General features: G+C 40.1%; 4 protein-coding genes across 5 annotated transcripts; 1 reads left to right on the plus strand and 3 right to left on the minus strand.

Moving 5' to 3' along the window:
* Window positions 1–205: 205 nt before the first annotated feature.
* Window positions 206–4793, plus strand: aldob (aldolase b, fructose-bisphosphate). The gene is made up of 9 exons (XM_079631391.1): window positions 206–401; window positions 1073–1185; window positions 1388–1599; window positions 1735–1789; window positions 1889–2049; window positions 2214–2297; window positions 4037–4211; window positions 4297–4496; window positions 4603–4793. The coding sequence occupies exons 2-9, from the start codon at window positions 1074–1076 to the stop codon at window positions 4696–4698; spliced, it is 1095 nt and encodes a 364-aa protein (XP_079487517.1). The 5' UTR covers window positions 206–401; window position 1073; the 3' UTR covers window positions 4699–4793.
* A 309-nt stretch (window positions 4794–5102) lies between these two features.
* Window positions 5103–8152, minus strand: LOC307008538 (L-asparaginase). 2 transcript variants are annotated; one of them, XM_079631389.1, is made up of 7 exons: window positions 7984–8152; window positions 7725–7864; window positions 7521–7616; window positions 7278–7438; window positions 7118–7201; window positions 6880–7042; window positions 5103–5542 (listed from the first exon to the last, which is right to left on the minus strand). In XM_079631389.1, the coding sequence occupies exons 1-7, from the start codon at window positions 7988–7990 to the stop codon at window positions 5453–5455; spliced, it is 741 nt and encodes a 246-aa protein (XP_079487515.1). In that variant the 5' UTR covers window positions 7991–8152; the 3' UTR covers window positions 5103–5452. The 2 variants fall into 2 exon arrangements, with proteins under 2 accessions (XP_079487515.1, XP_079487516.1); XM_079631390.1 differs by having other exon boundaries at window positions 5312–5542; window positions 8039–8126.
* Window positions 8153–18252: 10100 nt separating this feature from the next.
* On the minus strand, window positions 18253–19781 carry LOC307008160 (uncharacterized protein). The gene is made up of 3 exons (XM_079630789.1): window positions 19055–19781; window positions 18744–18936; window positions 18253–18617 (listed from the first exon to the last, which is right to left on the minus strand). The coding sequence occupies exons 1-3, from the start codon at window positions 19723–19725 to the stop codon at window positions 18330–18332; spliced, it is 1152 nt and encodes a 383-aa protein (XP_079486915.1). The 5' UTR covers window positions 19726–19781; the 3' UTR covers window positions 18253–18329.
* Window positions 19782–19882: 101 nt separating this feature from the next.
* On the minus strand, window positions 19883–23428 carry LOC307008301 (uncharacterized protein; the record flags this gene model as incomplete). Its single annotated transcript, XM_079631042.1, has 4 exons — window positions 23379–23428; window positions 20793–20981; window positions 19995–20666; window positions 19883–19941 (listed from the first exon to the last, which is right to left on the minus strand). Exons 2-4 carry the CDS (start codon window positions 20938–20940, stop codon window positions 19883–19885), a joined length of 879 nt encoding a protein of 292 aa, XP_079487168.1. The 5' UTR covers window positions 20941–20981; window positions 23379–23428.
* Window positions 23429–27759: the final 4331 nt, after the last annotated feature.

Raw genomic sequence — 27759 nt, forward strand, 5'->3', positions numbered from 1 at the left:
CAGAAACTGAAGAACCTGAAAAGCAACGTTCTCTTAGAACTCATGGCCTGTGCTTCACAGTTCATTCATGGTTTTCCAAATATTTTAAAATATGTGTTACACTAAGTGTAATGGGGGGTGTAGCCAGGCCTATTATGGACATTTTGGAGTTAAAAGCCTTCTTCCAAAGTCCACATAGGCAGATACTTTCACACACCCGTCCAATCTGCCAGCCAATGGCGACCCCGAAAGCTGAGCACGCCCGCTCGCATCACTCCTGCCCGGCCTCCGCGCTCGCCTCACATAAATACACACTTGCTCCAATCGCTCGGTCCCGATTCACTCAGATCCATCGGCGTCAGTGAGGAGAGGCCACTTCATCCATTCACCACAGTAGTGCTACTTACCTGCAGACCTATCAAGTAAGGATGGCGTTCGACTTTTAAACTCTTTTAGTTGTGTTGTCATCGCATCTTGCGAAATTAGTCTTAATATTAATTTAATCAAGTAGCCTATAATATGTAGTAGCCTAGTTTGGAAGCGTATACTTATAACGTATGTTTTGAAACGTTAACATGCAGTTGCTCTTAAACTGTGCAGATGTGTTGTGCAATACTGTCGCTACATATTTCGGGTCTGCTCTTTAATTTATGTCATGAATCACATTAGCAAAATCCCTGTTTGGTTTGACAGTGCAAAATGGTCTACTGGATCAACGCAGGCAATGCATTTTGCAATTTATCCACGCGTGGCATTTTCGTGTACTGCGAAAAAGGGAGGCAATTCATAACTTTCATAAATACGCAGCGTGTAAAATACAGCGTTGAACACTTCTTAATTATATTGCACGAATGTGTGAAACTTTTTGCATACAATCGCAAAGAAAACTGCTAAATCTTCAAGTCTAGTGTGAACCCTGGACTTGTTTGTTCAGTGGGAGGAGCCAGTGTGCTTCTCTCTGGACTAAAGTTCAACAGTCAGGCCAAATATTTACAGATAAGAGTGAATAACCCAGTGAGCCGAATAACAGAAGTTCTGTAAATTACGGCTTTAGTATTTTAGCTAATATCTTTACATCTGCTCCTCTTGCCAGCATGACGCATCAGTTTCCAGCTCTCTCTACGGAGCAGAAGAAGGAGCTTGGCACTATTGCCCAGCGCATTGTGGCAACTGGAAAAGGCATCTTGGCTGCAGATGAATCCACAGGTAGGAATGTGTGGTGTATTGCATTGGATAGACTACCACCTTTATACAAAATGCCTTAATTGTTTAACAAGTTACGAATGTGCTTCTATAAATGGTTCTTAACAGTGTTATCTTATTGTGTTTACTCTATCAGCTTGAAGATATAGTGATAGTGAAATGTATCGCTCTCCAGATGTTCTTAGATGTTTGTTTCATATTCTAGGCACCATGGCGAATCGTTTTCAGAAGATAAAAGTGGAGAACACCGAAGAGAACCGTCGTAGCTATCGCGACCTCCTCTTCTCTGTAGACGCTTCCATCTCTGAGAATATTGGTGGTGTCATCTTTTTCCATGAAACACTGTACCAGAAATCAGACAAAGGAGTTCTGTTTCCAAAAGTCGTCAAGGACAAGGGCATGGTAGTTGGTATCAAGGTGAGGTTTCGGTGCATTTCTAAAAATATTTTCCAAAACATAGTTTGGATGCATTTATTCATGATGTAGCAACCAAAGGATACAAACACAAAGTATTCTTACTGGAATTAAAGTATTGTGTTTTTGTGCATAAAGGTGGACAAAGGCACAGCAGGCCTGGGCGGTACAAATGGAGAGACAACCACACAGGGTAACTTTCTTACTCAAATACTTCTTAACATGACAGATATCTATCCTGACTTGTATCCATTTTAAAGGAAGCTATTCTTGCCTGATCCGTTTCACTCAGGGTTGGATGGTCTGTCTGAACGCTGTGCCCAGTACAAGAAGGATGGTTGTGACTTTGCCAAGTGGCGTTGTGTACTTAAGATCGCTGACAGCTGCCCCTCTGCTCTCGCAATAGCTGAAAACGCTAACGTTCTTGCCAGATATGCCAGCATTTGCCAACAGGTATATCTTAACAGAATGTGGCTGGCTCAGGGAATCCTATTTATTGTTCATAAACAGCCTTTACATGACTCTGAACAGTTGACAGCATGCCAGTACTATTTATTTTGTTTCCAAAATGTCTATAAGATATTTTCTTCTGATTAATTCTTCCTCAATTCCTTTAGAATGGCTTGGTTCCCATTGTAGAGCCTGAGATCCTCCCAGACGGAGATCATGATCTGCAACGGTGCCAGTACGCCACTGAGAAGGTAAGCTTCCTTCTGAATAAACAAGGGATAGTTCACCCTCATGTCGTTCCAAACCCGTAAGACCTTCGTTCATCTTCGGAACACAAATGAAGATATTTTTTATGAAATCTAAGAGGTTTCTGAACCACCCATAGGCTGCAACGTCATTGCAACTTTCAAGGCCCAGAAAGGTAGTAAAGACATTAATAAAATATTCCATGTGACTGCAGTGGTTCTAGGGCTGCACAATTAATCGAATTTTGATTGCGATCGTGCAATATTTAAAATGCATCAGCTCCATATTATTATTATTATTATTATTTTGTTTGCAAAGACAATCTAGCGCTCCATAAACCACTGTCTGATCACGTGACTCCATGAGCCAATAATCAGAGTTGTTCCCTGCACTGCACAGCTTAGTTTCTAGATGTAGAAACTAGAATGTTTTGCTGGACTGGACAAAAGCGAAGCGAACTGGCCGCGTGTGTCTGCGCGCGAGCAATAGTGCGCGAGAGAGACCGAGTGTGTCTGTGCGCGAGCAATAGTGCGCGAGAGAGACCGAGTATGTCTGCGCTCAAGCGATAGTGCGCGAGAGAGACCGAGTGTGTCTGCGCTCAAGCGATAGTGCGCGAGAGAGACCGAGTGTGTCTGCGCGCGAGCGAGACCGAGTGTGTCTGCGTGCGAGCAATAGTGCGCGAGAGAGACCGAGTGTGTCTGCGCGCGAGCGAGACCGAGTGTGTCTGCGTGCGAGCAATAGTGCGCGAGAGACCGAGTGTGTCTGCGCGCGAGCAATAGTGCGCGAGAGAGACCGAGTGTGTCTGCGCGCAAGCGATAGTGCGCGAGAGAGACCCAGTGTGTCTGCGCGCGAGCAATAGTGCGCGAGAGAGACCGAGTGTGTCTGCGCGCGAGCGAGACCGAGTGTGTCTGCGTGCGAGCAATAGTGCGCGAGAGAGACCGAGTGTGTCTGCGCGCGAGCAATAGTGCACGAGAGAGACCGAGTGTGTCTGCGCGCGAGCAATAGTGCGCGAGAGAGACCGAGTGTGACTGCGCGCGAGTGATAGTGCACGAGAGAGACCGAGTGTGTCTGCGCGCGAGCAATAGTGCACGAGAGAGACCGAGTGTGTCTGCGCGCGAGCAATAGTGCACGAGAGAGACCGAGTGTGTCTGCGCGCGAGCAATAGTGCGCGAGAGAGACCGAGTGTGACTGCGCGCGAGTGATAGTGCACGAGAGAGACCGAGTGTGTCTGCGCGCGAGCAATAGTGCGCGAGAAAGACCGAGTGTGTCTGCGCGCGAGCAATAGTGCGCGAGAGAGACCGAGTGTGACTGCGCGCGAGTGATAGTGCACAAGAGAGACCGAGTGTGTCTGCGCGCGAGCAATAGTGCACGAGAGAGACCGAGTGTGTCTGCGCGCGAGCAATAGTGCACGAGAGAGACCGAGTGTGTCTGCGCACGAGCGATAGTGCACGAGAGAGACCGAGTGTGTCTGCGCGCGAGCAATAGTGCACGAGAGAGACCGAGTGTGTCTGCGCACGAGCGATAGTGCGCGAGAGACTTCAAATAACAATGACTCTGAAACAGAAACCTCGGATTTCATCAAAAATATCTTCATTTGGGTTCCAAAGATGAACAAAGTTCTTCGGGGTGTGGAACGACATGAGGGTGAGTAATTAATGACAGAATTTGTGGGTGAACTAACCCTTTAAAGCGGAGCAATTCTAAATTATCCATTGAAAATAACTCCCAACAAATTGCAACCAAGGTCCTGGCGGCTGTGTACAAGGCTCTCTCTGACCACCACGTGTATCTGGAGGGAACTCTGCTCAAACCAAACATGGTCACTGCTGGACAGTCCTGCGCCAAGAAGTACACCCCTCAGGAGGTTGCCATGGCAACAGTCACTGCTCTCAGACGCACTGTCCCAGCTGCTGTACCAGGTATGTCAGTCCTCGCCCGGTCACTAGAGGAAGGCCTCCATTCAAGTGCTCTTCAAACGTTTAACATCTCTCTTCTGGTTCTCAGGCATCTGCTTCCTCTCTGGTGGTCAGAGTGAGGAGGAGGCCTCTCTGAATCTGAATGCCATGAACCAGCTTCCCCTGAACAGACCCTGGAAGCTGAGCTTCTCTTACGGCCGTGCTCTCCAGGCCTCGGCTCTTTCTGCATGGAAGGGACAAGCAGCGAACAAGAAGGCTGGACAGGATGCCTTCATCACACGTGCCAAGGTAACCAATGTCAAACTTAAAATGCATTCATTGTGTTGTCAGTTTATAGGCCTACCATATTAAATGAAGTGGCATATCTTTATTATTATTTTTGTTTCCTTTTCAGATCAATAGTCTTGCATCAAAAGGCGAATACAAGCCCTCAGGCCAGGCTGACCAAGCATCTAAACAGTCCCTCTTTACCGCCAGCTATGTCTACTAAACTCAACATCAAACAACTGCAACTTGTTCTGGACCATTACAAATTTACATCCAACTGTTCTGTGATTTATCAATAAAATTGCTATGAAAATGAAACATTCTAGCATGTATTTCTTAGTAACCAAAACCCACAGATTCACTATTAGTGGAGACTAGAGAGACGCTGCCAAGTCGAATGAATTCACACACTCTCTCACGAATGCGTTCATTTAAATGTAATCTTTACGGTGCTACTTTATCTGTATCTTGTTTAAAACTGGCAGATATCTGTGAGAAATACAGCAACCTAAAGACAAACGAACTGATAAAACTAAGCTGTAATGTAGGAGCAATAGCTGTGTGGGCAGTGCTGTATCATACGCCATAACTGTGCACAACCGCATTCGCTTATTCATTAATGACGTCAGCGACTGGTCGATGACCACTCGACTTTAATCGCATAAATATCGACTTTAAAACAATCCTTACTGACAACACATGAACGTGTACACTTGTTAATTGTGCTAAAAAGAATGTTCTACCAAAAATGACTCAAACAGACCCTGGATTAGTTTCAGTTTTAATAAACTAACTAATTATATATTTAAATTGAGTTGATTAATTGTGTAAACATTAAGGGGGGAGTTGATTTTATTTAACAATGTTGTAGTCTTCAACTATTTACTAAGAACTTGCCATGGTATAACACCTTAAAAGTGATGTGCCTTTGCATTTGATGTCACCTGGTCTGTCTGACTTCCTACACAGCGTTAGTTTCAAATAGGAAGGTTGAAGAGCACCAAAATATCATGCAGGTTATTCTTTCTTGCGTCATCTGCTGCTGTTCTTCCCCAAATATCAGCAATCTGATTGGAAAAAAGACAAATCTTACATGTTACAGATTGACAGTTATGGCTTATGCTCTCTTTGGGCCATTTGGACCTGAAAATAATTTTCTTTTCATTTAAAAAAATTTTGTTTTTGGACTGTTGTCGCACTTGAACTTGGAATATATGTGTGGTTGTAATAAAAAAAATAGTAGCAATCCCTTCCCTCGCGGGTCAATTTGACCTGCATTGGAATGAATGGGGAAAATGGAGATTTTTTTTTTTATTGTCCAAAAAATATAAAATAAATCTGGCACAATCCAGAACAAACACATACAAATGAAGGCATGAGACATAGAACATCCCCCAATGCAGAACATGTATAGATACTCTGACAGATATATGTGCTGACAGATAGATACTTGTGCTGTTTAATGTGTTGTGATGTTGGTTTCCTCAGTGCATAAATTTCACAAGTTTATTCTCCATCTGTAAATGTTAGAAATTAAAATAGTTCCATTTAGCTGTCAGAAGTTGACGAGCCTTCGGTAAGCAAATGTCGGCTAAACCAAACAGATGGAGAACAATAACATAAATAGGAGCATAATATTCATACTAAAATATGCAAAATGCTAAAATATTTGTTGTTGGACGATACATATACCATGTGTAGATTTTTAAACCTACAAGTGTATTTTTATGAAAGCAGTCATTCAAAAAGGTACTCTACATTAATGGGGTAATCAAATATAATTCATCTGTGCTTTGTTTTTATTTTCATTTTTAGTTTAGTGGATTTAAAAAATAAAATCATTACTTTAGTTTTTAGATGTTACAATGTTAGAATGTAACCTATTTTTGCACATAATATATAGTATAGCCTACATTACATTCACTATATTTGTTTTCATAGCCTTAAATATGGACATTGTTTATAGGACATCTTGGCCAGGATGTGAAATAACAGATTTAAAAAAATAAAGAAAAACAGAGAAAATACCAAGATATATAACGTTTCCATATATCGCCATGCGATAAAAATGCTAAAACCTTCCCATATAATTATTTTATAATGTCTAAATAGAATATTTCGCATTTAAGTTGAAAGAATGTGAAAATAATTTGCTTAAATTATATTATTAAATTAAATCATATATCAAATCTAGTAATTTAGTACACTAAAAAATGTATGAAGTATAATTTTAGGTCCTCGGGTCATTTTGACCCGGGAGGGAAGGGAGTGCTACAGCTGCATGAGGAGACCATAAGGGTTCAATATTTAACTTGTTAGGGTGCCACCAATCAGAAAAGTAAAACAACTGAATATGCATTCATAATGTTCAATATACATGTTAACTAATCTACTTTTATTATACCTCTGGGGTAGCGCCATATTGAAGAAGTTTGGACACCATGAGCTCGTTCCTCTTCTCCACTGCTGCATGTAAAGCAGTCTGTCCATTGTAATCACACTGGTTCATGTTTGTACCAGCTAGGAACCATGCATGCATAAGCCTATAGTCTTTAGCCCGAACCGCCCTAAATTAGAGAGGACAGTTGAATGCAAATGTCCACAACAGACGGACAAGTTAATTAGTTGTTTGAAAGACTGACTTGATAAGATCCATGCCGATTCGCACAGGATTTTGAGTTACTCTGGCTCCGTGTTGCATCAAAATCTTGATCAGGTCAAAGTGCCTGGCATTTGTAAGGCAATGGTGTAAAAATGAAATATACTTCAATTAAATAATTGAAACTGCTGAAAACCACTTACTTGTCTTTTATGGCAAGATGCAGAGGTGTGTAACCAAAGCGTGTTGTCAATTGGCATGTTGCTCCAATAGACAGTAACTGTATTACCATATCAATGTTCCCCGTTTCACAGGCGATGTGCATGGCAGTGTATCCATCATAGTTTCCAGCATCTACATCCATCTAAAGAAAGCATGAGATAAAGCATGGCTCAAGAATGATACAACCGGTCATATATGAAAGAGAAGCAAAATAGTAATATTACATGCTTGAGAATCTCCTGTAAAGACAGAAAGTCGTTGTTCTCCACGCATCTGCAGGCAAAGGAGGGCATCAGCTTTCGGTGAATTGACTCGACGTCCTGGGTAAAAACAATGTAATCGGACGTCAGGTCACTTCATTCATCCAAAAGACTTTGATTTATCCCAATAAACGAACAAAAACACAGGATGGCTCACAGCTCACTCACTTCAGGCGTCTTGTCTGTAAGCCAGGCGAGTTTGAGCACCTCGCCCATGGTGCGGAGGAACTGCCGGTTTCGCAGTTTAGTTTCCAATTTTGATAACGGAAGAAATAACGGATCATATGGTTCCTCTTCTGGTTCCTCAACTTGTAAAGTTACACGTCAAATAAAGCATTAGATTAAAACTATTTTAATAGATAACAACATGACTTTGAAATGGTTTCTATTTTTTATAAACAAAATTGTGATATAAATCTTTACATACCGTACATGTTTGAAGGTGTTTTTTAGCTTGCTCAGCTTTGTTGAAGTTAAATTACCGTTAGATTCCAGCTCTTGCCGCGCGCGGGTTTAGTTCATAGGTCAGTGTCCTGAGACGCGCGCTTAGGACTGCACATGCGCGTTGGCCTGCCGCCGCTTGACCAATATAATATACCGGTACGTATAAAGGCCTATTATATACTGTCTATGATAAAGGCCAATATATGTTCGGGCCATTCTACAGGATTGGTGAAAACTGCTGTCCCACAACCAAAAAACACATTTAAAAAGCATTTAAGTATTCAAATCTTTATATTATCTATAACCCACAATAATATTTAAAATATAGGCTATGCTTAATATAAAATCTTAATTTATTGGGTAACCTATCATTTGGGAGGTGTTTGTCCTACCCAAAATGATATTCAAATAATATTGAAATATATTTTTGCATTTTATTCAGTTTTATTTACAGTTTGATTATAATAAACAATGGGGATTTAAAGAATCTTGAGCCTATGTATAAACAATTTTGCCAGTTATTAATCGAATTAAATAAAACACAAAAAATGATTGCAATTCTTTGATTATATTTTGTAAGCTTTTTCGAGCAAGTCCTGTAATGTTTTCCAAACGGAGCCATGATAGCCTATGGGGAACAAATTTAGCCTATAGGCCTACTGTATCTTCAGAGAAAGGATTTCAAAAATGACAGGGCATGACATTTATTTTAAAATGTATAAAATAAATTTTATTTTCTTATATTTTTGGAAGGATAGCCTATAGGCGAAGGGATAGGGAACTGCAGTCAGTTTTGGATAAGAGAGGGAGCAACTCACATTGGCCCTCATTTATCAATCTTGCGTCGAAACGGGCGTATATGTTGGCGTAAGATTATGCTTACACTCCTCTCACCGCCTGATTTATGAAGCTGTGCGTACCTTTGAAATTCAGGTGTACGCAAACCTGCCTCTTGATAAATGCCGCGGCTGAAAACGATCGTCATTAGATTAGCACGCCCCTATATATTCACGTCTCCGCCTCCCCCACGCCCTCATTTTACGCCATGGACACGCGGAAGACGGCAAAGAGGAGAAACTTCTCCGGTGGAAATCCAGTTTAAATCGCTGGTTGGTCGAGCAAATTACCTATCACAATGCATTATTTTACAGCACGTGTTTTGAAACTATTAGCGTTGAATTTCGCATGACGTCACATGTAATGGGGTGTACAATAGGCCTAGTGATGATGATGTGAATAATTGCACGACAATTTCTAATATTTTTCTTATTAGTATTATGATTTTGATTATTAATGACGCTTATTGTTATTTAAAAGAAGAATGTCTTTGTTATTATTATTATTATTTGTATTATTATTATTTAAAAGAAGAAGAATGTCATTTTAATTATTTTGTCACTCTGAATTATTTTTTGGTCGTTTCCATTACAGATTTGCGCAAATGTTTTGCGCTATTATCTAAATATCGATAAAAAACTATTGCGAAATGAGCCGTTTCCATTAACCGATTTATGCAACTAAAACGTCCTTTTTTCTCTCACTATAAGTCATTCCAAAAATCACGGCAACGGACGTTGGTTTATATAATATCACATCAGCCACGCCACCGCATTAGACATTATTATTATTAATGGAAGGAGACGTACGTGTTATCCAAGCATTAATGGCAGGGAAAGACCCAGGCTACTCCGAACGATAGCCCGTTTCTGGGTGTTTCCCCTAATTTCTGCTCTGAGGTTTCGATTGTGACATTTCTTTGAGGTTTAGAATCCAGTATTCCTATAGGCTAATTATTGTTTATTTTATGAATTTAATAAATAACATTTAATAAATGTCTCCTATTCCAAACGATCCACAGGCTACTTTTGTGCCCATTCGTTTTTCCTTTTTAAACCCGTAATTGAAAAACGAAAAATTAACGGTTGTCTTTTTAAAACGCAAAGTTGAACACCAAAAGTTTAATTTGAACTGGCAACACAAACTGCTGCGCAAAAAAAGTAACTATCGACGAATTTTCAGATTTTTGTTTAATGACTTTTTGCCCCTTTATTAAACATGTAAAATATACACAAATTAATATGGAAAACATGTCGATTTTACTGGTTTTCTAAGGCCAAATGAGAATCTGGAATTGATATTTTCCCGCAGTGCTGAATGAGAAGAGCCAATATTAAACTATTGTTTTCTAAGTCGGCATCTCCGCTGTTAAGAAAAATAACGCTTTTTAGAGAGAAATGCACCTTTCATACGGATTAGGCTACTTAATCAGAACAAAATGTATTAGCTTTCGATTCGAATTTGTTCGATTTAAAGTGGACATTTCAAGCTTTAGCCTATTTTGTTTCAGTTCTCGCGCTCCAGTTCACGGAGATCATGAAACTGATTGTTTTATTTTATTTTACAAAAGCACAACGTTTTCTTGTTATTGTTTAAACAAATAAAAGTAGTTACAAATAATGTATTATTATTTTCTGTATGACCAGAAATGATAGAGTATTTTAAATTGTTTCACTGTTGATAGGAAAAAGTGTTCGCGCGCGCGCGCCTCCGTGCCATCCAGTGCGCGTTCCACACTCCGCTCCACAAACCCTTGGATATGCGTCAAAATCTTGTCTTTATTTGTGATAATCGTAGTCCTGTATTATTATTGTCTAACCCGTATTATGAATGTCATTTGACGAATTGCTTTGTTCCTTTTTTGGATAAAAGCGTCTTCTAAATAGCCTAGGCTAATGATATTATTATTATTTGCGTACACGGACCCCAAACACACCGCGTCTTCAGGTGACTGTACATGTGCAAAAACTGTTTCCATTGCAGTTTTGCGAAATATTCCTTTTTCCAATTGCCTGAAAAACCACCCCATGCGAGCGTAAAAACTTTTTTGCGATAAACGCGAGTTTTTGCGAAATTGACGTGTTTCCATTGGGCGTATTTTCAATTCGCAATTTCAATTTGCGCAATTTGAAGGGTAATGGAAACGCGGCTGAAAGCCTTTCATTACTGAACCCAGTCCCTGCGCACATGCCGGGCTTAACTCGCAAAAATAAACACTGAAGTTTATCATTTGTATGTTGTTGTTACAGTGGGTCATAATATATCTTTAGTTTGTCAGTGCGTTTTGTGGTGTTAGGAATTGTTTTTCTGCGCATTTCAGCACTAACTCAAAACGTGCGTACATGTACACCACCTCCTGAGCTGGCGTAGGATTTGAGCGTGCCGTACGCCAACGTCCATATTGATAAATCGCAAAGTCACCGTGGTTTTGGGTGTACGCCAGGTGTACGCTGGAAATTTGGTGTAGGCCTACGCACTTTTGATAAATGAGGGCCATTCAGAGGGTATTGCATACCCGTGAAGAACTGTTGGATGACAGACAAATCCCGTGTTTTAAAGTGAAGGCATTGTAAGATGTTACCCTTCTCATCCATTATCCATCACATATTTTATAGGCTACAACATTTTAATTGTCCGATCTTAGTTCATTTTGTATTTTGTTCATGTTTATGGTCCTCTTCCCTTATTAAGAATGGCAATCGACATGCTCTTTTTTAAATGGATTTTGTCTCTTGTCCTCCAATTATAATTTCTGGAATGGCTGTGTTGATGGTCTGATATGAGATAAAATTTGGACACAACCTCATATTTATTTAATCACTAACAACAGTAAACAGATTCAGTTGTGATATTGATATACTTTGTACATTTTGTGATGCAGAATAGATCACAAAATTTGCATTAGTAGGCCTTAATATAAATATCACAATTTTGTCCTCAAATTTGGGTCAGATTTCTCCTTATTTATTCGTCAAGAATAATTTTGAAATCAGAAGTTCAGAAATGCAATTTCTATAATTGACAGGTCCCATTGACTTCCATAGTATTTTTTTTCCTACTATGGAAGTCAATGGGACCTGGTAACTGTTTTGTTATTGACATTTTTCAAATTATCTTCCTTTGTGTTCAGCAGAAGAAAGAAATTCATACAGGTTTGATTAAACAACTTGAGGGTGAGTATATGATGACAGAGTTTTCATTTTAAAGTGAACTATCTCTTTAAGCCTTGTCTGTGAAAGGGGGTTAACATGTGAGAAAAAAAAACGGTGGAGTGATTTGCAAAATATCTAACTAGCCCCCGATAAGTGCAGTGTTGAGGCCGCTAAAGACTTTCCAACAGGAAAGCAAAGCAAAACATAGATACATAAAAAACAACAACAACAAAAAACTCAATTATGTTGGTTTATTTTAAGTCCAATCCTGTTTTTGTTTTTTTCATGTTTATCTTTTTTTTTTATTAAAGTGCAAGTGTCCTCATCAGAAACTCATCAGCCTCAGCGGGAAAGACTCGCATGTAGAGAGAAAGAGGGCATTTATAGACTGACACATGGATTGCTCAGCTCATTTCTATAAATATGCACTAGTTGCACTCAAAAGCACTTCTTTTTTTATGCACAGTCTGTTTCATCATTGCTGCTCTTTCTCACATCGGAGCGAGGTGCTGAGCTTTTCACTCACCAGCTGAGAAATCTTCATCATCGTAAGCAGTCGCAGCCGCATCATTGTCTTCAAATGAATATACTTCGCCTGCATGTGTTACTCCTCGCTCAGGTCCTACTCGCCCCGCTATGCGGGTCTCGAACCCGGGTCTCTGGTGTGGGAGGCGGACGAGACCAGGAGAGTGAGGTTTACCTGCACAGCTTACCAGCCGGCCTCTTACATGTAAATCATGCATCAAAGATTTCTCTAAATACATTGCAGTTGTAGCCTACTCATGATCGTGAGGTTCTTGGGCTTCTCTAGTTCTTTGCCTTTTGATTTATTTCTTTAACTGTTGAATTTGAGAAGGTCAGTCGTGTCAGTAGCTATTTTATGAACAGTTTGTTTCATCATTGCTGCTCATCGGAGTGAAGGTGCTGAGCTTTTCACTCATCTGCAGACAAATATTCTTCATCGTCAACATCATCATCATCATCATCATCAGTAGAATCAGCAGAAGTCCCAGATGAGCCAGCCTCATTATTGTCCTCAAGTTGGCCTGAATTTAAATCAAGCATCAAATGCAAATACATTGCAGAAGTAGATGGCTCAGCCTCATCATCTGCAGACACCACAGCCTTCTCCGTTTCAATGTCCTTGGTCAAGTGGTCCATGGGCTTCTCTGAATACAGATTTCTTGACAAATCCGAAGTTTCAATGTAAAACTGCCGATATATTTTTGGAGGTATTTCAACGGGATGCACCCACCTCTCCCTCTTTTCAAACAGGGCCCTTTTCAAGTTCTTCCAATGCTTTATATTCCTGTGCCCGTACAGACGGAATCGATTCTGATCGGAGATGATTTCGTCCCTCCAGTCCCAGCCATAATGCTTTGGTCTTTTCAGACTGTTAATGAAGGCTGTGCATTTGTCCTTTTTTGTTTGTACATACCTTTGGACAGGCTTGTACACATACAGAACAGCATTTCCTATTCTTTCTGCGACTACGTCCATTTTGCTCACTCTCTTTCAGAAGAAACCACAGCAGAGGAACTCAATATCTCCAAAACTCGCCACAGAGAGACTCGAGGTTTGCAAGGCTTTATATTCCCGCTGCCGAGGTCCACGCGGTGACGTCAGGTGGACTGTGACGTCACAGTGACGAGCAGAAGGAACCCGCCGCTGCTTCTGCTGCGGACGGTGACGTCACAGTGACGAGCAGAAGGAACCCGCCGCTGCTTCTGCTGCGGACGGTGACGTCACAGTGACGAGCAGAAGGAACCCGCCGCTGCTTCTGGTCACGCGCACAAGAAAAGCCATTCAATAAATTAGAGTCAACAACAACACTGCGCAACGAAAACGTGCTTATCGTGTGTTCATCGCATATTACTTATTTTTATGAACATGATTTTCTCACGAATAGCCTAGTGGGCAGTTAAAATACAATAATAATATTGCTAAACAAATAAAAGAGTGACCAATCATCTATGTTTAAAACGCATGATATTTTAATAAGAACGAGCTGGGACGTCATCATCACGAGATAACACTGCCGCAAAACATGATCAATGGCTAAAAACAGATTAGATTTTATGTGTTTAATTTACAAGAACTAAACTAAACGCGTTTATTCATCAACGTTAAAGTGACACCGTGAGTATCACTGAATTTGGAGACTATTAGGCTATGTGAATGTTGTGAAATGTGTGATTATCATTGATGTGTACATACAAACTCATGTAGGCCTATATTAGAAATGAACTGCTGTCATGGAATAAGCTTCTTTTAACATTAGGCTATATCAAATAAGCTTTTACATGGAATAGTTTTAAGTGTGAGAAAGTGCATCTGCAGATCTGCAATACGGACAATAGCCTACGAAAAAAAAAGCTAAAAAAACTATGTCTAGTTTAAAGTGTGCAGTGCTGATTTATTTAAAAAGGACTTGATATTAATATAGCTAAATCACTTGGTTTTAGAGTGAATAAACATAATCATTCCAGATGGCATCTCCTGCAGTTTAATTTGAAATCCAAAGTAAGATTTTGAATAAGTTGCATTGAGTGAGTATTATTCATTAGATACTATATATATATATATATATATATATATATATATATATATATATATATATATATATATATATATATATATATCAGGGGCGTAGAATTTAGTAGGGACGCTAGGGACGTGTCCCTACCAATATCCAGTGACATTGATATATATCCCTAGCAATAATTTCGATCAAAACTATATAATGATGTCCCCGTCCCCACCAATATCAAAATCAAACCTATGCCACTGATATATATGTATATATATATATATATATATATATATATATAAGGAAAACACAGAATCCAAAGCATGCAGGTACAGAAAAAAAAGTATAGTGTAACAAAGTAAACAAATTGTGCAATTATGTAAAAAAAAAGTATAGTAATGACAACTTACGGTAGTAGTACAACTTACAGTAGTATTTTGTATATGCACTGCAAGTATAGTGTACTGAATATTGTATAGTATTGAATGTCTTAGCACTTACTGTGAAAATAAAGTGACCCAACTGCAAAAGCCAAAAAGGTTAAAATACTAATGTTTCAGAAAGAGTAATTTATTCGACAAATTGGTTCAGGCTATTGAGAATTTGGTTCAGAGAATAGGGTTTAGTGTTTTAGCAATTCAGAAAAACTATAACATAAAATGTTGACTGTCTGATTCAGTCTAAATATTAAACTAAATATTGTCGTCATTACCAACACATTTCTGTCACGAACAAAAAATGGGTTGTTTTGTCAAAAAAAAAAGTTTATTGAAAAATCAACTAAGATGTTATGATATTGTTTGGTAATGTATATTCAAACTAACAAAAGTGGGCAGGCACTGTTGCACTCTATAGAGTGATGCAGTGATGATGTTTTTTTAAAACAAAAACCTTATAAAAATTGTCCATTTGCTTTTGAATTATAAAAAAAAAAAATCTATGTGGCTAACAATGGTTTATGATGCTTACACATTTCATTCATCATGATAATCTTCACAAATTAACACAAGATTTAGGATTTTTGAAGCCTAAATACAATCACTAGAAGAAAGCTACATGGCGGGCTGTGTACAGCTCAGAAGGGGAGGAGCTACAATAATAGGGCAGATTGTTGCCAGTTGTGGGCGGGGCCTGTTCTACTGTGACATCACAACAGATGCATTCCTGAACTGCTAATTTTGAGACACCATTTCTGAATTATGGGGAAAATAAGAGTGCATGGATTTTTACTATATTAGTGTGGTTGTGTTCACACACTGCGGACACATATCTTCAAATCTTATTGTCAAAAACAATATAAGAGTGAATTTTGCATAATAGAAAAATATATAAGAGCATAATGTAAATAACCTACCGTACATATGCACAATGCACTGGTGTTATTCTGGCCCTTAAAATTACAGCTATTTGGAGGATTATTTTATTATGCTTTTTTTTATTTACTATACTGAAAGGCTTATCTAATGTCTACTTCTAGCAAAATAAAAAATAAATAAATGTATATATTACATGATAACAATGTTGTATTTTTTTTATCAGTTTTATTACATTTTTGTTTCTGAAATCCACCTTTCTGCTAGGATCAGGATAATCAGATTTTTTGGAACAAGGGAATCCAAATCTTACAACACAAACTGATGATTTGATCCAGATCAAAACCAAGATTGGATCTTGTGATCTATTCCGATTTCAGAATCGTTTTTTTCTTTAGAACAACCCGTTATCAAAATTTGATCCAATCTGATAGGATCAATTTCTGATCATCTACATTGAGGGGACACAGTGTGCTTCCAAAGTATGAACTAAACATCATCATATTGACCATTCTATTGAAAATGTTCTTAAAATATAGCATAATAGCATCATAATTTGGAACACAGTGTACAGTATATATGTATATATATGTGTGTGCGTGTGTGTGCGTGTGTGTGTGTGTGTGTGTGTGATATTGTAAAGAAAAAACTAAATCTATTGTATTTGGTTATATTTTTATTGTGGTTGTCCATTTATATTGGCAATTTTATTGAAAATGATGTCCATCCATCCATCTTCTTCCGCTTATCCGGGGCCGGGTCGCGGGGGCAGCAGTCTAAGCAGAGATGCCCAGACTTCCCTTTCCCTAGCCACTTCCTCTAGCTCTTCCGGGGGGACACCGAGGCGTTCCCAGGCCAGCCGAGAGACATAGTCTCTCCAGCGTGTCCTAGGTCTTCCCCGGGGTCTCCTCCCGGTGGGACGTGCCCGGAACACCTTCCCGAGAAGGCGTCCAGGAGGCATCCGGAACAGATGCCCAAGCCACCTCAGCTGACCCCTCTCGATGTGGAGGAGCAGCGGCTCTACTCTGAGCTCCTCCCGAGTGACCGAGCTCCTCACCCTATCTCTAAGGGATCGCCCAGCCACACTGCGGAGAAAGCTCATTTCGGCCGCCTGTATCCGGGATCTTGTCCTTTCGGTCATGACCCAAAGCTCATGACCATAGGTGAGAGTAGGAACGTAGATTGACCGGTAAATCGAGAGCTTCGCCTTGCGGCTCAGCTCTTTCTTCACCACGACAGACCGGTACATCGACCGCATTACTGCAGAAGCTGCACCGATCCGTCTGTCAATCTCCCGTTCCATCCTTCCCTCACTCGTGAACAAGACCCCAAGATACTTGAACTCCTCCACTTGAGGCAGGAACTCTCCACCAACCTGAAGTGAGCAAGCCACCCTTTTCCGACTGAGGACCATGGCCTCGGATTTGGAGGTGCTGATTCTCATCCCAGCCGCTTCACACTCGGCTGCAAACCGTCCCAGTGCATGCTGAAGGTCCTGGTCTGTAGGGGCCAACACGACAACATCATCCGCAAAGAGCAGAGACGAAATCGTGTCGTCCCCGAACCTGACACCCTCCGGCCCCTGGCTGCGCCTAGAAATTCTGTCCATAAATATTATGAACAGAACCGGCGACAAAGGGCAGCCCTGCCGAAGTCCAACATGCACCGGGAAGAAGTCTGACTTACTGCCGGCAATGCGAACCAAGCTCCTGCTCCGGTCGTATAGGGACCGGACAGCCCTTAGCAAAGGACCCCGGACCCCATACTCCCGGAGCACCCTCCACAGGCCGCCTCGAGGGACACAGTCGAATGCCTTCTCCAAATCCACAAAACACATGTGGATTGGTTGGGCAAACTCCCATGAACCCTCCAGCACCCTGTAGAGGGTATAGAGCTGGTCCAGTGTTCCACGGCCGGGACGAAAACCGCACTGTTCCTCCTGAATCCGAGGTTCTACTATCGGCCGTAATCTCCTCTCCAGTACCCTAGCATAGACTTTCCCGGGGAGGCTGAGAAGTGTGATCCCCCTGTAGTTGGAACACACTCTCCGGTCCCCCTTCTTAAAAAGAGGGACCACCACCCCAGTCTGCCATCCCAGAGGTACTGTCCCCGACCGCCACGCGATGCTGCAGAGGCGTGTCAGCCAAGACAGCCCCGCAACATCCAGCATGAAAATGATGTGCTTAATGAATTGAAGTCATAAACTGGCAGTGTTATGATTTATAGAATTTTCAGAATTTTATAAATATATATAAAATATATTTTATGAGCATTTAAAAATGCTTTCCCTTATTAAAAGGAAAAAAAAAACATTACATTATTTGTTTTATAATATAACCAGTATGACTACTGTATGTGTATTGAAATGTATATGCGGTATTATACCATGAGTGGTTGCAGTAGTAAATTGCGTGTCATAAAGTAAGAATTGCGTGATTTGAACTCACAGTTGCGAGATATAAACTTGAAATGTATCAGATGTGATTATAACTGGCCATCATCCTTCCCATACACTGGATGACACTGGCCATGAGTAGCGGATGCGAGTGATCTTCAAGAAACTGCCTGATATGTTCCTGTCCGCATCCGTGCTGTGCAGAGCTCTCCGGTTGTTTCGAGGAAGACGAGCTGGACTGGCTCTGCTGAGAGCAGTTAGTGGTCGCTGAGGAAGAGACGGCTGTAGATGTGTGCTGAACCTCACAGGTGCCACAGTCAGCAGAGGCAGTGGTACATGCCTCTGGACACATGATATGCCTGTCAGATGCAGGTCATGGATCGAATTCATCTGTTGATAGGATAATAATAGAAAACGATTCAATTATTGACATGTTTTCCATCATAGATGTTTTTACACCAAAAAGCTAGTCTAGATTTATATGATTAGGTTAGATTTGGTTTAATTCTTACTGACCTGCTGGTATAAATGGGCCGTCCGTGCGATGCACCATCTGCGCGTCTCATCCGTGGAAGCTTGCTTGGCGTCCCAGACTTTTCTCACACTCTGTTGGAAATGGTCGAATTTACAGAGCTGAGAATGAACTTTTTTGAATGCCAGTCCATCCTTTAAATTTCTGGTCAGCTTGAAATTTTTATTGAGTGTCTTCCTGAATAACAGACAACATTAAGAAATGTGATGAGTTAATGGCACATTGCAAAGATGATTTATCAAAACACAAAATTATAATCAAGCAATTTGTTAGTCATTGTTAGTCTTTTTCTTACCTTAATTGCTTCAATTGAACGTGTCTGATGTATCTCAGTAAAAGACATCCAAGTCGCAGATCAACACTCTGAAGCGTTTGACTGATGTTTCCTCTGCACAGGTTGTACGTTTCAGAGGAGATGTTGTTGTCCTGAAAAGATCGATCCAGATGTTTGAGGTTGCTTTCTTGAGCTTTGATGTCAATTACGAACGCTTGACCTTTCACCCTCTTGTGAAGCAGTTTGTCATCATACTCTTCACTGTTCTTGATGTACTGCTCGTCAGTGTTACCTGAGAATACTGAAACATATTTGTCAGTCTCTGGCTTGTCAGGTGTCTGAAGTGATGGCTTTACTTCAGTCTGAATTTGAGGCCGTTTCATGATTGAGGAAGGATGGGTCCGGAGATCTTCCACTGGCACCACATCAACGTTTGTCTCCTCTACAGACTGCGGGAGATGAGGGAGATGAAAAGGTTTGACAGGGCAAGGACGATTGATGTTAAGAGTAGATTGACTCGTGAGGTCTTTCTGAGCCATCTCTTCAAATGATGTCCCTGTTCTGAACATTGACTCTACATAAGCTTTTGTCTCCTCTACAGACTGCGGGATTCGAGGGAGATCAAAAGATTTTACAGGGGAAGGACGATGGATGTTAAGAGTAGATGGACTTTGGCGGTCTTTCTGAGCCATCTCTTCAAATGATGTCCCTGTACTCAACTTTGACTCTACATAGGCTTTCGTCGCCTCTACAAACTCCGAGATCCGGGGGAGATCAAAAGATTGGTCAGGGGAAGAACGATTGATGTTAAGAGTAGATTGAGTCTGGAGGTCTTTCTGAGTCATCTCTTCAAATGATGTCCCTGCACTCAACATTGACTCTACATAAGCTTTTCTCTCCTCTACAGACTGCGGGATCCGAGGGAGATCAAAAGATTGGACAGGGGAAGGATGGTGGATGCCAAGAGGAGCCGGGCTCTGCAGCTCTTCTTGAGCCATCTTGTTAAATGATGTGACCTCTCTTGTTTCTTCCATTGACTCCATGCTAACTTTTGTCTTCTCTACAGATCGTGTAATGTTGGAGAGAGCAGGGGCCGGAGGAAACCTATCCTCAGCAGATGGACTCTGGAGGTCTTTTGGAGTCCTCTCTACTGCTGTCACTGGTCTTTCCAGTCCTGCCTCCTGTACAGGCTCCTTGACCTGAGGGAGAGGAAGTCGCTTGCTCACAGCATCACTCTTTGACCTCTTAGGCAATTTGGCAGGAAATTTTGGTGCTTGCTGCTGAACTGTAGAGCCATATTGCTGCCCAGATGAAACGTTGAAGTCTCTGTCCACCTCTTCAGCCACCTTTCTCTGTTTCTGTGGAAGCACCTTGAGGCCCTCTACTGCTTTGCAGTGATCTTGAAAAGCCTTGTTGAGGTTTTCAATGGTCGCTGTTGTTATTTTTAACGCCAAGCTCGTGGCTGGACTACAGGTGTTGGATTTGGCGATGTTATTCAACACACCGATCAGGTTTGACGAACACTCTGATACAGCGTTTGAATTCGCCTTCATTTCTGGTACTGTGGGACAGCACTTCAGAGACTGGATGCTTTTAACCAACTTGGGATGCAGATCCTCTTTCCTTGGTTTATCTGAAAACAAACACATTTTACACTGTAAGCTACCCTGATACAAAATTTTTGATTATCCTAAATCACATTGCAACCAAAGCGATTCAAATATGCTTTTTATGAATGATGGTGTGTAGACTAACTTACCTTGTGTCTTCATGTTTGCACGCTGTTTAGCAGCAACCTCTCGCATTTTCTGAAAGGTGTCCCGCAGGCGGGTTATGTTGTGCTGCATTATAGTCTGGAACTCTTCGAAAGTCTTCTGCAAGCCCTCCAGCTGCTCCGTGCTGACCATCGAGTTTTGCACTTTTTCTATTTCCCATTCTAGCGATTTCTCTGTAAGGAGTAAAACATATGAATCGTTAACTGTTAGGTTCAATAAAATGAAATGAAAAATCACATCAATATATGAGTCAGGGTGGCATGATTAATTTAAATTAAACAGTAACTCCTGATAGGACTTAGTGCGATAAACATATATCAATGGCTGCTATTTAATTAAATAAATATATATGCGTTGCGTGTTTCAGAATAAAGTGCAGACTGCTTTTCAAGTTCTTTTATATTCTACATATATATCTACAATAACAATGTGTGCTTTTATAAAGATCTGTTTGGCCATTGACTTTTAAATGCATCATTATGCATTAATTTGAGGAGAGTCTCCACGACTGCAGATCAACATGCTACTGCATTTCTCTCCGACAAGATAACAATAACTGCGACAAGATGATGGACAGGGCAGTTTACTGTGACAGGAAACGACAGAGAGCAACCGTTAAAGACACAATTGTATGTCCCAAAGCTTGTCTATACTCTTCTGCTACACACTCAAAAGTATGTACTTTTTCTTTACAAAAAAGAGTAGTTTTAGGGCGTAAGTAAATAGGCGAATTGAGATGCAGCACTGGTTAAAATGGCTTATTTCTTTCTTTAAACATTCTTGGAAACATTTGGGATAATGTAAGTACACAAGTCAACACAATATATAACTTTGTTCTATGGTTTTGGGATATTTTAATCCAAAAATCGTACATATTGTGCCTTTAACCCTCTATGCCATGTTACAGTGTCGCCTCCGGGCAACAAAGTCTATTTTAGTTTATTTTCAATAAAATTAGACACCCATTTGTTGGTTAAACATATCTCAGGGGAGAAGAACTCAAATACTAGGCAAATCAATGAAAGTGCAAAAAAAAAGTGGACCCACAGGGGTCCATTTTGTGTCTTGTTTCAGCACATGGCTCCATATTTTCCCCAATGAAAAGTGCATTTTTCACTCATTTGCATCTAGTTAATCACCCACAAAAAGTCACCTTTACTGGTAAGCAAAGAAGTATTTTCAAGAACTTTACATTATATATCATCAAATGTTTTAGAGGACATAACAAAATACTGTGTGTTACCTCAAGGCAACATTGTACCATAATTGGAATCGCATAAGGCCATATACCAGACATACTAGGTTGGATACAAATATATTATAGTAAGGTATAGGCTACTTACAAATATATAGTATATATTTGTAAGGAAACGAGTAAGAATTATCTAAATATATTTGCATTTTAGCATGATTTTGTAATGCACTTATAAGAATAGTAGGCTAATTCCAGGGTTCGAATTATGATTTCATCTTTGGGTCTCTTTGAAAAAAAAAGTAGCCTATGAGCAGGCGCGGTGTGTGTGATAAATAAAATGCTTAATATATTGAAGGAAAAAGTGCTTTATTTATAATTTAAAATAATGGTGCTGATGATTTTTAGAGACCCCCACAGGTGTATGATTTTACTGCTTTGGAGCTCATCGTCTCTGGGAGCTCAGCTCCCACTGGCTCCCATGTAATTCGAACCATGGCTAACTCACATAGGCTATACTATATCTGCGCATATTATGATTTTCAAATTTTCTATAGCACCTAAAAATAAACAAAATTGCCAGTTGACTCCCAAAATGCCTGATAAACATGATTTAAGTCCTGTCCACTACAGTGGACATGATGTATGAAATCGATGTCTTGTTTCGTAACATAAAGTCATATTTCGATTTGTAGCCCTATAATATTTTCCTGAGATGCTTATTTATGACAAACAATAAACAAAAGTCAGATTTAAATGATAGCCTAATGACAAAATATGATCATATTTCCATACACTCTAAACAAAAATGGTGCTAAATAGTGGTTAATTGGCTTGTATAGGGGAACCACTTTAAGTGCCATATAGCACCTCAACTTTGTCAAATGGTGATATGTAGAACCATAAGAGCACCTTAACCACCCCAAAGAACCGCCGAAGAACCACTGAAGAACCGCTCAAGAACCGCAGAAGAACCAACCGGCTTAACAGGTTCTTAAAATGGCAGTGCATAAGCACTGCAAAGAACCGCTGAAGAACCACTTTTTTTTAGAGTGTAATAAGAGTGTTACATTTTATCACTAAATTAATGTCAGTCATCATTGTGAAACTTCCAAACATTTGATCTGAAAAGCCCTGAATGTGCTCTTTACAGGACATCCAGACTGTGACATGTATGATGTCAGAGAAATTAACTCAAATATAATGTCCACTACAGAGGACAAAAGTCTATCCCTGGGTCCCAGGAGGTTTTATGTTTTGAATGTATAGTTTTGTCTGATCACCTGCCTTTACAGACGAGCTGCGGCTGACATTGATGAAGTAAAAAAAAAAAAAAACTTCATAAATTAGTAAATAAATAAATAAATAAAGAACTAACGTATATCGGTGAATCGCTCCAGCAGTGATTGAAACTCCCCCTGACGCTTTTGGCCTCTGTACTCAAGATCCGATATTTTGTCCATCAGAAGTTGGCGCTTCATAATCCATTGTATTCTGCTTGTGAAATCTTCCTCATCAAATGATTCCGGAGAAGTCTCTACGCAACAGGGCAATTCATCCATATCGGACAATGTTGATGATGAAGAAGAAGATGATGAGCTATTGTCAAAAGACATCTCTGATCGTTTATGAGAACTATTCAGAGGATGCTATTTAACAAAGTAAGACTTTGTACGCTACAATTCTCGTGAGCTGTTTGATCGTGTCAAACTGAATTTCTGGTCTTTTACGAGAAGTATATTCAACCGAATTGCCGTACTCGTTCAGACAGATATCCACTCACTGTTCACTGACATTTTCTCGCAGTTAACTCCTGCCTTTGCACTCGTTAACTCTTATCAAGCGATAATAAAAAAATAATGTGTGAAAGCTCTGAAAACAGTCACTCGTGACGTCATAATAAGAGCATTCCATACTGTCAGCGTCGCTTGAATAGCGCTGAGGCAGAGTTGTCATGGCAACCGGGAATATATCTCCCCGTTACAATGCAAGCTTCATGAGCATGTAAATACTCCTTGCTTAATTAAAACAATGAGCGGATTATCTTCATTAGAATAGCGAACGTCATCGGCGGACGGACAACACCACCACATACCGCACATATGTATGTCAAAGCGCTCACTCGAATCTGAATATCGCTAAATTAACCCGACAGGTTGATGAGGTACAATCTTGTAACGTTATAACCCTGAACTGTTTATTTTTATATGTACATTATATCCCGATTAGGCACGTCTACTTGCCATTCCTAAACACAAAATACTTTATTTGCTCATTAAACGTAAAGTTTCCAGAAGGAAAACAGTTCCCTTAAGCAGCTTGAGCTAAATTAACCAGTTGAAACAAGACTAAGATTTAATTTATCGCTACACACATTTTCACCACATAGGCCTACACAATGACGAGGACATGGATTTAAAATCTTTATTATCTTATTATCCATTACAGTGTACAAAGCCGTTATTTTAGCAACAATAAAACAATTTTACCACAGGCCTACTATTACAGTTTTTTTCAGTCGCTAACAAGCGTTTGTCCAGCCAGTTGTCACATTTACAAAACTCTAAACACAATTAGCACAGCATCGGTATTTTGTGGCCATACCATTCACACATTTCATGTCGTTTTCACACAATATGCAGTCAGTGAACACATTTCCACAATGCTTACATTTTCTTAACAGACAAGCTATACCTCCCAACAAAACTATGGATTGTTTTTGTAGTATTTACGAATGTTAACACACAACATCCCACAATAGCAAAAACAATATTCCAAACCTTAGATACAGTATAAAAACCTCTGCTTCTGCAATGATCAGTTCAAAGACAATATATCTCAGCTGATAATAAACAAACAATTGAATAATTGACACAGAGCTGATTTATGTTGGGTAAATTGTGCCAACCACAGCTGATTCCAGTCTGGCTTAGAGTGGCAGGGGATATTTTTTTCTATTACATTGACACTTATTCAGTAAAAGGAGGAGAAGGGAGAAGAGCAGGCCCAGTGAGAGATGCAGTGAGCCAGTGGACCCTATAATGTCGAGCGCATCCTTGCCTTTCTCAATGATCTCCACCAGCGCCTGGTTCTAGAGCAGCGCCTGCTTCTCATGAAAACATGAGAACCTTTGTAATTACCTGGGACAATGTGGCTTTCCATCATTCTCAAGCAATAACAACATGGTTTGAAGTCCACCCAAGACTGGTAAGTCTCTTCCTTCCACCCTATTCACCTTTCCTCATCCCCATAGAGGAGTTCGTTTCTGCATGGAGGTGGACGGTTTATGACCATCAGCCACATGACCAGATGTCCCTCCTTGAAGCCATGGATGCTGGTGCAGGGACATCACAGTTCTTGATTGCATCGTCTTGGATACAGTATTTTTGAATTGCTAAAACACTAAAATCCATTCTCTGAACCCAATGCTCAGTGGCCTAAACCCATTTGTCGAATCAGTCACTTTGTAGGCAAAACCTTAAACAAGTTCAGGTAGTTAAGACACTGTTTGCAAATGTCATCCACTCTTTTAGCAAAACTCTAAACACATTCTTACTCACTAAAACACATTTTGCCCTGTGTTGCAAAATGGTAAATACATGTGGCAAAAGTTAAACACAACTACAATACAGCTGTCATCGTTTACACACAACAACTCAAAATTGTTCACACTTGTTTCTTATGATGTGATCAAATCAGTTGTCTAGAATATAAGCCAGTACAGGTGGCCCAGGTACATTGAGTGATGATACCACAATGGATGGAAACAATGTGAGAGGCAGAGGAGGAAGAGGAGGAAGATGAGGAAGAGGAGGAAGAGGAGGAAGATGATGAAGAGGAGGAAGATGAGGAAGATGAGGAAGAGGAGGAGGAAGAGGAGGAGGAAGATGAGGAAGAGGAGGAAGAGGAGGAGGAAGAGGAGGAAGATGAGGAAGAGGAGGAAGATGAGGAAGAGGAGGAAGATGAGGAAGATGAGGAAGAGGAGGAGGAAGAGGAGGAGGAAGATGAGGAAGAGGAGGAAGAGGAGGAGGAAGATGAGGAAGAGGAGGAAGAGGAGGAAGAGTACAAGGACAACGAAGAGCAAGACCAAGAATAGTAATTTCAGATCAAATTCGGGCAACTGTGATAGACCATGTTCTTGTTCATGGAATGACAATGAGGGAGCAGGACGAAGAGTACAACCCGAAAAGAGTTTTTCTCTGCGTGGCGATGGAAGGTCTATGACCGTAACCCATATACAAGGGTAAATCTTTTACAGGCAATGGATTTGGCCTGTGATGACATAGGTGTGGAGTGTTGTCCAGCTGGATCCGGCACGCGAGAGGGTTCTTCCCACGTTGCCTAGGAAGGGACAACATTGCATGTGATGTGGACGAAGTCCTCTGGCCGGACCCAGCACGAAGACGGGATGCTGAGGCAGAATGAGTCTCTCATTGACTTTGATTTTGCAATTGCACAATATTTTGTGTAATACGCTTTTCATTTAGAGTTGTCTTTGTTCTTTGGGCTTACTTACTGTAATTTTTATGCTGAAAATACAGAAATTCAATACTGTATTACTTGCAATACTTACAGTATGCAATATATTTGCTGTACTGAGTTGTGAATTATTTACTTTTATTTATGGCAAAATTATTTTCTATATGCAATTAAAAAAAATGTATCTGTAACTACATGCCCTGGACGCTGTGTTGTCAATTTTTTGATGTAGTGTCTAATGAATGTTGATGAGTGTTTATATATTGACTGGCTGTGTTTATGTTTTGAAAGCATTGTTTGATTTTGAGCACAGATCACATGGTTTTGAGGCAAGTGTTTGATTTTGCCAGAAGAGTCAGGGGTTTTGTGAATGTAGTTTAAATACTGGGTTTTGTGTTTAAAGTTTTGAGAATATGGGTGAAGGTTTCAAGAAATGTGTTTTAGCAATTGTGAAATACTGTAATATCAGATGTGATGTTGATGAAAACATGTGGCATAACCCTGAAGATCGCAGAGACTAGATACAGTAATTTTGTGCTTTTTTAGTACTAAAACAAAAGTACTAAAAAAAGTTTTTTTTTTTTTTTCAGAATGCTTGTGTGTTTCATGGATATTTTGTTCACTGTAAGCAATACTGTAACACTTTTTCTGTTCTATCATACCGTGTTTCTACTGTACCTCCTGTAGTAAACAGTAAAGGATTTGCTTTTTACTGGAATGCTTTTGAATGTGAACATTACTACATGTGGACATACAGTTCCCAACCAAGAAACATAAAAGTCTATGCAGTTTTTGTAATGTCAAGAATAGCCAGTATTCTGAAACCTGGTGTACTTTGATTGACTGCATGTATCTTGTGAAGTGAAAACAAGTGTTATTCTTTGACATAATAATTTCATTTTGAGTCAGATTTCCAGTGTTTTGGTAAAGTTAGTGTGTGCAGAGAAAGATGTGTTCTATTTTGAAATGAAGAGTTAGTATATAATTAACAAAATGTGTTTTTGAGAAGAAAATGATCCATTTGGCCAATTGTGTTTTGTAGGTGTGAGTCTGTGTTAAGAGTTTAGAAAAATTATCTAAAGTATGGGTAAGCGCTTGTTAGCGATTGAAAAAAACTGTAATAATGAAGTCCTCCAATAATATTTTAGACAGATAGATACTTTATTAATCCTTCTCATGAAATTAGATCTGTTACAATAGCAGTAACCATTCAATGCTCATACAAAGACGACCGACATCAATCTATCTAGTATCTACCTCAATGTTCATGAAACAAAAAC

The sequence above is a fragment of the Phoxinus phoxinus genome (genome assembly GCF_949152265.1).
Source record: "Phoxinus phoxinus genome assembly, chromosome: 12".
Lineage (NCBI taxonomy): Eukaryota > Metazoa > Chordata > Actinopteri > Cypriniformes > Leuciscidae > Phoxinus > Phoxinus phoxinus.